This window comes from Quercus suber, unplaced genomic scaffold, assembly GCF_002906115.3.
Source record: "Quercus suber isolate HL8 unplaced genomic scaffold, Cork oak 2.0 scaffold_600, whole genome shotgun sequence".
Taxonomy (NCBI): domain Eukaryota; kingdom Viridiplantae; phylum Streptophyta; class Magnoliopsida; order Fagales; family Fagaceae; genus Quercus; species Quercus suber.
This window is the reverse complement of record NW_027070044.1, coordinates 259974-273259: the sequence shown is the minus strand read 5'-3', so window position 1 is coordinate 273259 and position 13286 is coordinate 259974. Positions and strand designations below refer to the sequence as shown.

The window sequence follows — 13286 nt, the reverse complement described above, 5'->3', positions numbered from 1 at the left end:
CGGATGCTTCTAGGGTGTTTGTTATTAGGTTATTTTATGAAAGTTTTAATACTATTTTTTTTAAAAATATAAAAATGTGTCAAAAAAATTAGTAGTTTTTTTTTTCTTCATAAAAAATTTCTAAAAATATTTCTCACAGAACATTTGTTAACTTTTTCCTAAAACAAAGTGTTAGGGTAAAATTAAACAAATAAATTATATTTTAAAAAAAATTGTCATTTTGATTCTATATAAAGTTTCATTTTTATCAATTTGATTGTATAAGTTCACATTTATTTTCAATGTTAGTACTTCCGTCCATTACTCTTGTTAAGTATTTTAAAAAAAAGAACTAAAAAGCTATTAAAATTTATTTTTAAGAAAAGACAAAAAAAAAAATTATACTTATTAAGTTTGGTCACAAGTATATTTTTGTCAAACACAAAACTTATTAAAGAATGGTTCAATTACTTTTTGTTGGGATAATTAAAAAAAAAGGTAGACATGGCAAAACAGGTCAGAATTTTCTGACCTGACCCGACCCGAACCCAATTTTTTTGGACCCAAAGTAAAAACGAGTTGACCTGTGACTCGACTTGTGTTTTTTGCCGGTCAACCCAACCCGCGACCCGACCCGAACCCGAACTATTTTTTTAAAACTTTTTTTTTTTGGGTAAAAAAAATAGTAAAACTAAGACAATATTAGTTTAATTGTTTATTGTGAACTTTAAGGAAACAATTGATACATTTACATAACTATATGCAAATTAATTGACAGATAAATGATTGAACATTCTGTAATGAGTAAATATTTTTAGATATCAAATAGCAAAGTACATGCCAAGATAATCTGGTTACAGTAAAGTTAAAAACATAGATTTAAAATTGTAGACATGTGAGAAACATTCACAAGTGTGAAAATAGTGAAGCTAAAGTATCAAATTAGCATAAATTATGAATACTTAAACCTATTTTTTAATAATTTATGTCCAAAATAAACGGCTTTTCAAAATAAATTATGATATTTCCTAAAGTTTGCGTTGCTTAACAATAATATGATATTCATAAAAGAAACCATGTATAAATAAGCAAGCAATCAAATTTTAAAGTATATCTCAAATTGAAATAGAGTGTCAACTACAACTGATAATAGATTATAAAATTAATTTTTAAGATTGTAAATTTCTGATATGTTTTTATTCTTTATCAAATGAGTTATCCAATAAGTTATTTGTAATTTTGATTTATATTTTAGAATATTGATATTGTGTAGAAATAAAACTTGTATATTTGTTTTACTTATTTTTGTGTTATTTTGTTTTAGATAGTAATGTTAGGATTTGTATAATTTTAAATTTATTGAATAAGTATTAATAAATTTAACTGAGTTCATTCTTGATATAAGTGGTGAATTCAAAATAATGCATTTTACATCAAGTAATTTGTTGCATAACTTTCCAAATGGCAGATACATGTTATTTTCTTTATAAAAATTAAATAAAAAAAATTCATGTGAAAAATGCGAGTCAACCCAACCTGACCCGAAACCCGATTGACCCGAACCCAATTTTAACCCACTTAAAATGACCTATTTTAATCCGTGACCCGTTTGACCCGACCTGATCCAACCCGACCCGCCTGTTTTGCCATGTCTAATCACAGGAAGCCAACGTGGAAATATATTTATTAACGAGCAATATTTTCTCCTCTTTTGTTTACTTTTCTCTCATCCTCCTCGGACTACGGCGAGCTTCACCACCACTCTCACCACCGTTATTGTCAAGGTATGCCCATCTCTCACACTCTCCGTGTCTTAAGATTTTCACCGACAGTACTTGCCTTTTCTTTTATAGTTCACCTTGTAATTTGTGTGCGCCTTAGAGCATCTCCAGCAGCTTCTTCAAATTTTTGTACTATTTGAAGAATGAACAGTGATATTTAACTTTTACTTATTCACTTTTTCAAATACACTTCTAACAGATTCTCTATTCCATTTTTTATTTTATTTAAATATTATTTCTTCATTCATTCTTTATTATTTTTTATCATCATTTATTCTTTTTTTAACAACTATATTTTATGAGATGTGTTACATCCACAACATTTTACGCAATACTTTCACAACAAATTTTATGTAAAAAGTTGTTACTAGTTCTAATTTGAACTCACTACTGAAATTATTTTTTTTCTCGCCAATATTAACTTATAACAATCTGTTATTTAAAATTTATTGTGAAAATATTGTGGTAGAATTTTTTAATTAGAATTTTTTTTTCTTTCATTTCATTCCCCCTCCAGACACATGTCCTCCACCCCCTTCTTTTATTTCTTTTTCTCCTCTTCAAGAACGTTCCAGCAAAATCATTTCCTCTTCACATCAGAGAGAAGAGAGAGAGAGAGAGAAATTCTTGTTCTGATTCAATTTGTTGTTACAATGGAGCTTAGATAGGCTTACATGCTCTTAATCTGTTGTTTTTGTTTTGATTTTAGATTTGTTGTTCTAATTAAATTTGTATTTTTTCTTGTTCTTGATCTGTTGTTTCTATTCTGATTTTAGATTGTGTGTGTTTTGATTGTGTTTTACTGTCGGAGAGAGAGACACAGATGAACAAAGAACACAGGAGAAAAGAGAAAGATTTTTTTTTTTTATTCAGCCGGGCATTTTTTTAAGATAAAATAAGGGAGTAGAGTTGCTACAGTGTTCTCTAAATTAAGAGAATTACTGTAGCAACTTGAAAAATAAATTTAGAGTAGCTGTGCGTTTGGAGAAGCTGCTGGAGTGTGTACAGTAACATTTGGTGGTCCAAATTTAGCTTTACAATAGCTGTTGGAGATGCTCTTATTATGGGTTTTTTTGATAGTTCACCTTGCGCTTCTTCATTCTCGTTTCGTAATTTGAGGAGATTCCCAGATGGGTATTTCTTATTTCTTCGTTTCTCTGGGATTTTAAAGCGTACATTTTTTTTTTGGGGTGTGTGTGGTAATTTCATAGAAGTACTTTCTTTATTTTATAGTAATTTTAGTGATGGGTTCTCTCAAAGGCATTGTTCTTATCTTAGAAAGAAAATTCACCGAAAAATACATTCTTTATTTTGATATTTTTTTTGAACTGGCTTGATTTGTTGTTGCCTTTCACTCCATAGAAACTAACACCAACTCAAATTCACCTAAAAAGTGTTCAAGCATAAAACAAAAGTAAGAATTCAAGTATATGCAAAAATAGAGAATAAGACATCAATGAAATCAAAATAAATAATCCAAGCAACAACTACCACAAAAGCAGTCTCAGCAGGTTGAATATTAACACAATTTTGAATAACCTAAGTAAGGAATGAATAATTTCAATAAGCTATTATAACTCATGTGACATTTAAATGTATAATTTAGTTGGGGTTTGCAGTTGTCTGAATGGTGCAATGATGCACGTGCTTGTGATGTTTAGTTTCGAGTTTTGACATTACATGATATGTGGAGTAGAAATGTTCATTAATTTATCTTGTTTACTATCATTGAAGTTAAACATCATTTGTAGACTTGTAGTGGTATGACATTTTCATTGTTAGGACAACATTGTATCTCCTATTTAATCATGAAAATCCCAAAATCTGTCGTTGTAGTTCTTCCTTTTTCCAACTTCCTGTTTTTTTGCATGTACTATCTTTCTTCTCTGGATGCATTTTGCTTCAGTTTCAGTTCAAAAAATGTCCTTTCCATTCTAGTATATACACAGCAAACAGCCATGCCTTAATCCCAAAATTTTTGGGGTGTGCTATAGTTCCTCAGCAGCCTAGTCGGGGTCAGCCACTTGCATTCCATCCTAATATATGCTTAATCCATATTCTGACATCTTAAAATAGTCTCGATAATTTTAAATAACCCTAAGAAACAAACCTAGGCAGCAGCAAGATGATGTTCTCAATATATATTGGTTAGAGACTGATGCCCAACTCAGCACAACCAACCCTTAGCAAGGCCTCTAACAGCCCAAAAAATTGTTGTATTTTAAAACTGCCATGCTTTCGCCAGTCATTTGGAATGTGCTGTGTTTTTATAAATAATTATTAAAATCGTATAGTTCTCACAAGAGCCCCTGTTTTCCCCTGATATGCAGAAAGAAGAAGATGGAGCTAGACGTGGTGAAAGCAGAGTTAGTGTTGCCAACCCACCTCAGTTTCAAGCAGGTTCAAATGTACGAGAAGTACCCAAAAGGCCAATCCAGAGGCAGACACTGGAAACATCTCAAGCAAATCCTGCAGGCTGAGAATTACCAGAATTTCCCTGCTGACGAACCCACCTGTAAGTTTTTGGAATGCATGAAAAAAAAAAAATGGGGACTCTTTTATTGGCTTTCCTTTTCCAGAAAAGCATATATATTAATTACAGAAGGAAAAATGAGACTTGTAATGGGAAATAAAATTTTATGCACTATGCTGGACTTTGTATGACTCATGATGTTGGAAAGAATGTTATACTTGCTTGTGGTTGAACATGATGAAAAGAATGTTGATACATGATTGTCCTACATGGAAAGAGTGTAATTCCTAAGTTTGTGGTTGAACACAAGCGAAGGTGGGGCAAAAATTTTACTGCTTAGAAGATTCACAATTTAAATGACTATAGAATAAATGAATATGATTAATGGACCCATTTTGCATTGAGAATAAGAAGTCTATGCTTGGGGAGTCTTGGGAAGCTTAAAGCCCAATGAGGTGGGATGAAGGGTTTGCACCTCACTAAGTTTACATCAAGGATTGACTTATGGTATTAGAGTGATTCTGGATCAATTTTTTTGTATGAAAAGAGATGTTTGCTGGTATGACTAGAGAGCATATCAAGAAATCACTTGTACTGTAGGAGGATGCTTATTGGTCAACCTGATTTGATTTCAGTCAAGTATCTTGAGACAAACTGGCCTGGATTGGCTGCTTTACTTAACTGTTCAATCATATTGTCAGATTTAGAAAGATAGTCATCTGTTCAGAGTTTGAAATTAAATGTTTAAACTTGCAAGCTTTTACTCACACTTTCTTTCTTCTTCTTCTTCTTCTTCTTCTTTTTTTAAAATAATAATAATTATCAGTTAGTAATCTTTATTGAGATTACTATGAATTTCCTTTCTGAGTTTTGATCCCTTGATGTCTCCGGTTCTGCAGATGTTAATATTGAGTCACCACCCTCTATGCATCCTTGCAAGAAAATTTGTGATATAACAGGATATGAGGTATGTGGCTCTCTTAATAAGATGTGGTACTATAGGTCCAATCAATGTGAATATTTAGTTTGAATGTTTGATCCCGCTGTTAGGGGTAGATTCATTTATATGGATATTTGCATCCCGCTGTTAAAATTTTTTACTTCAATTAAATCCAGTTCCATTGTATTAGTTCCCTGTTTTAGATCAATGCTAAGAGTTGAACCCACTTGTTCCTACCCACCCACTTTGTTTTAGGTCTGTGAAAACCTGGAAATCATAGAATTTTGGATTATTGTTGGTGCACATTTTGATTTGCCTAAGCTTGTACTCTGCCTGTTAGGTTTCCGACTTAACTTGGATGAGTTAATGAGTCTTATGACTTGACCCTTGTCCATCCAGCCCTCTATATGCTTGTTATTCTACAGGGCCTAATAGTTATAACATTCTTGTTGCCAAATAGATTTTGTTCAGATGCATTGAGAACAGGAATAGGTTGCAACTGCTGTTCGAAACACTATGATGAATCCACAAGTAACTGAATTCCATTATTTTTCTTTTCTTTTTGGTTTGGATTATGTTACCTACTTTTGTTTACTCTTGTGTATCATGCAGGCGCCTTACTATGACCCTAGGACCAATCTCCGTTATGCGAATGCTGATGTTTTCAAGCTTGTAAGATCACTTCCTAATGAGTATGTGCAAAGGTATTTGGCTCTGAGAAACGCAGCAGTGGTCCTCAAGTAGAATAGAGTAGGTTTTCTTATTTGAAATTAGCTTGGGATCCTTTGTGCTGATTGATTTAATCTGTATAGGACATTATAATGGAGTTTATTGTTTTCTGTTGTCACCTAGTCTATGGAATAAGTTTATCCAGGCATCTTCTTTGATAAGCACGTGTTCCCACTCCGTAAGAAAAAGGTTCATCATGCATATCTTTTAGTTGATGCAGTGATGTGTTTCTTTCCATCTTCAACTTTGTTCACATCCAGTTTTTTTCTTTTGTGTGTGTGTGTGTGTGTGTGTGTAACTCATTAAATCTCTTTTTCACAAGGTAAAATACATTATTGATCAAAATCAACAAATTAAACTAAAAAAAAAAAGGTTTTAAGCATTGTTTCATTGAAACAATTTTTTATTATTATTTTAACCTCAAGCCAGTTTATATATATATATATTTTTTTTTTCAATAGAAAACGATGGGAATTTTATTCAAGAATGGGGAGGGAAAATGAGGAACACTACTCTAGCCAAAAGAGGTCTTCCTCAACCCAGACAAAGCTTGGCAGGACAGTATGACCATCACTATATGACCCAAACATCAACCAAATAAGCTAACTCATTAGTACAATAGACTTTTGGGGACATAAGCTGCAGAAGCCAACTTGATCGATTGACACAAAACTGCAATATTGCTCGTTTATGACTAGAGCAAGTTACATTTGAAACAGAATTAAATTTAGCTTATAAGATAAAAGCCCATCTGACTTATCAAACAGAACTCGTGTATCAAAATACAATTATTTTAAAAAAGGCAAATAATCAGGAATTGATTTATTTTGTTAAAAACAAAATTCAGAAAGAAAACCCCAATAGTTGTTTAGAGCTTTAGATCCTTATAACTTTATACTTGGAATGACTATAAAGCGGGTTAGGGACTAAAAAAGGCAGTCTAAACTTAAACCCTCAAAATATTTTAGATTCTAAATTTGCACAAAACCATTAAAAAATCTAAATTTCAAGACAGAAAAATCAGGTTACTGGTTGAACAATGAACAAAATTTTACAAAAGGAATGTCTAACATGGATGGGGAGGAGTCTTGGTTGTTTAATGACAATTCAGGTTATTGGCTGTACAATGAACAAAATTTTGGACACAAGGCTTGAAAGGATAGCGGCTAAAGAACTAGTATTTGACTGTAGAGGCAAAAGACTTGGAAGTGACTGGTAGAGGAGTAAAATGAGAGTTGTATAGCGTGTGGATTACAACAAAAATAGAAGCACACCTAGCATTGTGTAGTGGTAAAAATGGCTTGGTTTGGTACTCATTGAGGGCTTAACTAGGATGGATTCCTTGCTCCCAATAGATCAGATTTAATAAACGTACAATTAACTGACATTGTATGTGATATAAGTGAAGATCCAACCCTGCAAAAATCCGTCAACGGCTATCACAAAGAGACACTACTGCAATAAGAAACTCAATGGCAACAAGAATGTAAGTATTGTATGGCCTTTAGAAATGAAACACTCACCATTAGGGATGGCAATGGGGCGGGGCGGGGCCGAAAGATGGGATCTTCGCTCCCGCCCTGCATGGATTTTTCTTGCTCCATCCTCGCCCCGCCTTGCATGACGGGGAAAATTTCTTAACCCATCCCCGCCCCTTAAGGCCCCACAAAGCCCCGCCCTACACCATAAAACTTTATTTCTTGTTAATTTTCCCTATAATTATTACCATTTTTTCAAATAAAATGATATGTTTCAATAATAAAAATATACTTGAAATTATAAATAAATTTATCCTATCAAATCAAACTAATTTTTAGCAAAAACTAAATAATATTATCCAAATGTTTAAGAAGACAATATCACAACAAAAATCTCATAGTATGACACAATAAAATAATCCAAACTCCTAATACATAACAAAATAAAAATTGCCTAGTTCTTCAAAAAGAATCTCCATTTTCTCAAACCTGTACCTTATATTTTTTAATAAAAATACAGAAAACAAAATTAAATTGTATATAATTTTTGTGTGGAGAACAAGAACAAACAACTAGAGCTAGTACATGATTGATGCCATCATATCGACAATCAAACCAATAGGGTATTCCTCATCATCTCTTTCTTTAAAAATTAAAAAACAAAAACCCAGCCAATTTAGTTTGATTACAAACCAATATCGGCAATCAAACCAATATGGATTTTGACAAGCATAAAGAAGCAGTGTTGTTAACCAGCCAAATGCCCACACAAAATTACAAAAACAATGACACACATAGCCTTAGACCCGTACCTCATTAAATATATATATTATGTTCATGATGAAAAGTAAGTTGAGAAAGATGTATAAAGCATGAATGAAATTAGTAATTCAAATAGTGTATAAATTTGTTTCTAATAAAGACAAAAAAAAAAAATGTTAAAATTGGTATCTTATTTCCAACTTTGCTAGAGAGAAAAAAGAGGTAGAGCCACCTTAGGTAGAATAAAATAAGCTGATGATATTTTTGTTTAAATAATAGGGTTTTAGGGTATGAAAAAATTACAATTTAACCCTTATTAATGCGGGGCGGGGCAAGGCTAAAAAGTATAAACCCATCCCCACCCTGCCCCGTGGTGCAGGTCTAAAATCCCGCCTCATCCTCGCCCCACAACCTTTGCGGGGCGTGGAAAACCCGCATGGGTGAAGCGGGGAGGGGCGGGTCAAGCGGGGTGGGGCGGGGCGAAATTGCCATCCCTACTCACCATTCCATGTTCTTCTTGATGGCATGAGGTGGTACCATAAGAGAGACCACCTTAGGCCATCAATGAAGAATACGGATGGAAATATGATCCATATTTTACAATTGAGCGTTGGAGCCGACTATTGCAGTTGTAGTTGACAGACTTGCATTCTAGCTTGAAACTAAATCCAAACAGTTGCCTTATGTTGTATTGACTGTATTCTCGACACTGCTTGGATTTAGAAACTGCTTGGATTTAGTTTTCAAGCTAGAAGTGAGCGTCTGAGGCCTTGAGCAGACCAATAAAAAAAAAAAAAAAAAAATTTGACCGAGTAGTTTATTTGGTTCAAATCCAACAATCTTGTGTGTTGGTTTTGTTCCCATCCAATGATCCAACCAGCAAACTGGGAGTCCCCATGTGATGTACCCTATTTGTTTGCATTCTGCATGAAAATGAATTGTTCTTTTCTCTTTTACTTCATTTCGTCTTTTTTTTTTCCCCTTACTTTTTCATGTATAACTTACACGAAAAATGCTGGTCTCTTGAAAGCTGGGTTGGGGACCCTAGTTTTCTCTAATTAGCTAAGCACAAAGGACCTCACATAGGTGAGAGAACCTTTTCAAATTTTGTGATAGAACAAAACGTGCTTGCTAGATGTTAAAAGTAATGATAAATCAAGTGCATGTCTTTAGCAGCAACAAGTATGCAAGCATGAAACTAGCACTAAATGTCAAAGGGAGTTGCAGGGCAGTGTGCATAAGGGAGTAGCTCAGCATGCATCACAGGAACAGGGAAGCCTGTAATTGAATGCAATACGTAGTGCATCTCAGTATCAAAAGCAAAACAGAGATACAAGCCTAAGTGATGAAGACTTAGAAGATTTGTTGTAGTCCATTCCTTATCATGATTAGATCATACACTCTATACAAGGAATGATGCCAAGTGGATGTACATGTGTCATAGCTAGGTAGTACTTAGCTGTAACAATTCTCCCCATAAAATTCGGAGAGGTAGTTATTCTTTTTTTGTACATAACTGTGTATATAAGGAAAGGTAGAGTGATTTTGTATTCATTTTCAATCAATGAGAAGATAGTTTCTATTTAGAGAGAGTTTTTTTTTTTTTACATGGTATCAAAGCCCAAATGAGTAGAGTATACTCCTTGGTGCTTCAAGAAGAATCTCACAAGAATATTGGTTATGGAGCTGCTGGATCCTCTCAGTCAGATACTATGGCTATGTACACCAATTCCAAAGGAAACTTCAATTCTAATTGGAACAAAGGAAATGGTAAGAAGGAGAGACCTTTTTGCACACATTGCAATATGCAAGGGCATACCATTGATAAATGCTATAAATTGCATAGGTACCCTCCTGGTTACAAGCCTAAAGGGGAGACTAGTGCAAATCAAGCATCATGTAATTCTGTCAATGATGCAGACAAAGCCATGGTTGTCACAAATCAATGCCCTATTTCCAAGACACAATGTAAGCAACTTCTAGCCTTTCTCAACTCTGGAAGCACTTATTCAGGAGCTGATTTTGGAGATGCTTCTCATGCTGCAAGTGTAAGTTCTTCTTGCATGTATACTGGTGTGGAAGGGCTGACTGGTATGGCATCTGATGTGGTGGGTACTTCTGCTTCACCCAATCTCAATACCAATGCTGCTTTCATGTCAAGTATAAACTCTAATAAACCTTTTCTTCCTAGTCTACATCATTCAGTTTTCTCAGCCAATATTGTAGATAGGAATGCCTTTAACAGTTTAGATTGGGTGATTGACACAGGAGCAACAGACCACATGGTGCATTCTTTATCATGTTTTACTACTGTTATAGCTACTGTAAACACCTTTGTTAATTTGCCTAATGGTGAAACAGCCTAAGTCACACATGTGGGAACTGTTAGGATTTCAGAAAACCTCATTTTTACCAATGTATTGTGTGTTCCATCATTCAGTTTTAATCTTCTTTCTGTTAGTCAATTGTCTAAAACTACTCTTTGTTGTCTAATTTTCTTTGGCAACATGTGTTTCATCCAGGACCTTGATCATTGGAGCACAATTGGTCTGGGTAGGGAGGTCAAAGGCCCTTATCTACTGCAAGCAAGTGTATCAACCTCATCACTTGTTTTTCTTTAGCTGGTTTTGTTAATTCTGTTCTAAATACTGTTGCTCAGCCAGATATATGGCATTCTAGATTAGGGTATTTGTCAAATGCCAAGTTGGCTTTGATAAGGAACACTAATGTACATATTGACAATGCTAATAAAGTGTTCAATTGTGACATTTTTCCATTGGCCAAGCAGAAAAGGCTACCCTTTACTATAAGTACTCATGTTTCAAATGAATGTTTTGATTTGATTCATTGTGATTTGTGGGGTCCCTTTTCTGTTCCTACTATTGTTGGCTGCAAATTTTTTTTTAACCATTGTGGATGATGGCTCAAGGTGTACTTGGGTTTATTTGCTCAAGCATAAGTCTCAAACACAATCCACTTTAGAACAATTTTGCACTATGGCTGAAACACAGTTTTCTAAGAAGATTAAAACAATTAGAACATATAATGGTACTGAATTCATCATGTTTGATTTTTTTTGCTAAAAAAGGCATACTACATCAACTTCGTTGTGTTCAAACCCCTCAACAAAATGCCATTGTTGAAAGAAAACACCAGCATATTTTGAATGTAGCAAGGGCTCTCAAATTTCAGTCTAATATTCCTTTAAAATTTTGGGGGCATTGCATCTTGATTGCTGTTTACTTGATAAACAAAACTCCTTCTTCACTTTTGTCAAATAAAACTCATTTTGAGGTGCTTTTTTGGTTTTAAGCCAACTTATGATCATTTGAGAGTGTTTGGGTGTCTTTGTTATGCCTCTATTCTTTCAAATCATAGGTCTAAGTTTGCTCATAGAGCTAGGAAATGTATTTTCTTAGGATATCCATTTGGTGTAAAAGGTTACAATGTTTTGGATTTGACCACTAATACTGTTTTCACTTCTAGAGATGTGATTTTCCATGAAAATGTTTTTCCTTTTTCTACCTTAGCTTCTGATTTCACAGATCCTTTTATTCTTGGGGTTGATACTACTACTGAAGGTGATTTGGGTACCTTCGTCACACCTGTTAGCATACCTGATGTACCACTTGATTCCTCAGAGTCTTTTCCCATCTCTACTCATCCTTGTGTCACTGAACCTATTTCAAACTCTTCTCCTAATGATGTTTTGTCTAATGGTTCCATTTCCTTGTCAAAATCTGTTCCTATTATTGTTACTAACCCCCTTGCAGATCCACCACAAATCAGAAAGTCTACTAGAGTTCATAAAACTCCAGTGTATTTGCAAGATTATGCTTGTACTACATCACTTGCATCACCAAGCACAGCTGCCACTTCTCATCCATCGGGCTCACCTTATGACATTTCAGCTTGCTTGACATATTCCCATTTGGTTCCTGCATACAAGTCCTACTTAATGAATGTTAATGAGGGTCCTTCAACTTCTCAATATTTCTCTCAGGCTGTTCTTGATCCTTTGTGGAGAGAGGCTATGGACAAAGAGATGCAAGCCTTAGAAGCCACTAAGACTTGGGTTTTAACTCCCTTACCTCCTGGTAAGAAACCCATTGGATGCAAATGGGTGTATAGGATCAAATTGCATGCTGATGGTAGTGTGGAAAGATATAAGGCTAGGCTAGTTGCTAAAGGTTATACACAAAGAGAGGGTCTTGATTTCTTAGAGACTTTTTCTCCTATTGCCAAAATAGTTTCTGTGAGGGTTCCTATTGCCTTAGCTTCAGCTAAAGGATGGCCATTATATCAACTTGACATCAATAATGCCTTTCTCCATGGTGATCTTGATGAAGAAGTTTATATGACCTTGCCACCTAGTTATCACAGTAAGGGGGAGTCCAATTCTGATTCTATTTCTGTTACAACAAGTCCTATGGTGTGCAAGCTTGTTAAGTCTCTTTATGGTTTCAAGCAAGCTTCCAGGAAATGGAATGCCAAGCTTTCTGCCACAATCTTAGCTCTTGGTTTTGTCCAATCACAGGTAGATCACTCCTTATTTGTTCACTCTAATGGTTCTCAATTATATATATAGATTGATTGTAAATATATATGTTTCCATTCCAATTATATATGTTTCCTAGATTAGAGATATGGTCTGCTGGCTTAGAGATTTGTAGTCCTAAACTTTAGCATTCCAATTATGTATAGTGGCTATTTATGCCCACAATATTGTAAAAAGAAAAGAATGAATGAAAACCAAGTTTTGACTTGGTATCAGAACCTCCCGAAAATTTCTATCATAGCAAACAACTACTACCATACTACTCTGAACAACCATCGCAGCAAACAAGTACCACCATATGGCTTCCGAATCCTCTACTCTCGAACCATCAACCCCAGTAATCCATATCCAATCTGAAAATTCTGGCTTCCATGCCGGAGTTGTCCTCACCAAAGTTAACTATGATGTATGGTCCCAAATATTAAAGATGCAAATCGCAGGACGTGAGAAGCTCGAATATATTATGGGTAAAACTGATCCACCAAAGGAAACTGATGCTACCTATGCAAAGTGGTATGCAGAATCAAAAGGTCAAGGGTTGGTTGCTGACCTCCATGTCGCCAGAGATAATGAAGCGTTATCTCCA

At 34.6% G+C, this 13286-nt stretch overlaps 1 protein-coding gene and 1 pseudogene across 1 annotated transcript; one reads left to right on the top strand and one right to left on the bottom strand.

Moving 5' to 3' along the window:
* Window positions 1–4033: 4033 nt before the first annotated feature.
* Window positions 4034–6063, top strand: LOC111993802 (protein EIN6 ENHANCER). The gene is made up of 3 exons (XM_065765013.1): window positions 4034–4275; window positions 5133–5200; window positions 5786–6063. Exons 1-3 carry the CDS (start codon window positions 4101–4103, stop codon window positions 5915–5917), a joined length of 375 nt encoding a protein of 124 aa, XP_065621085.1. The 5' UTR covers window positions 4034–4100; the 3' UTR covers window positions 5918–6063.
* Window positions 6064–7942: 1879 nt separating this feature from the next.
* Window positions 7943–8024, bottom strand: LOC111993809 (small nucleolar RNA Z102/R77; annotated as a pseudogene).
* Between the last annotated feature and the right edge of the window lie 5262 nt (window positions 8025–13286).

Bases quoted from the DNA above. Each gene is read 5' to 3' on its own strand.
- LOC111993802 (XM_065765013.1), top strand. From the start codon at position 4,101: ATGGAGCTAGACGTGGTGAAAGCAGAGTTAGTGTTGCCAACCCACCTC. The intron at 4,276-5,132 runs GTAAGTTTTTGG...CCGGTTCTGCAG, and splicing joins CCCTGCTGACGAACCCACCT to ATGTTAATATTGAGTCACCA. The intron at 5,201-5,785 runs GTATGTGGCTCT...TGTATCATGCAG, and splicing joins GTGATATAACAGGATATGAG to GCGCCTTACTATGACCCTAG.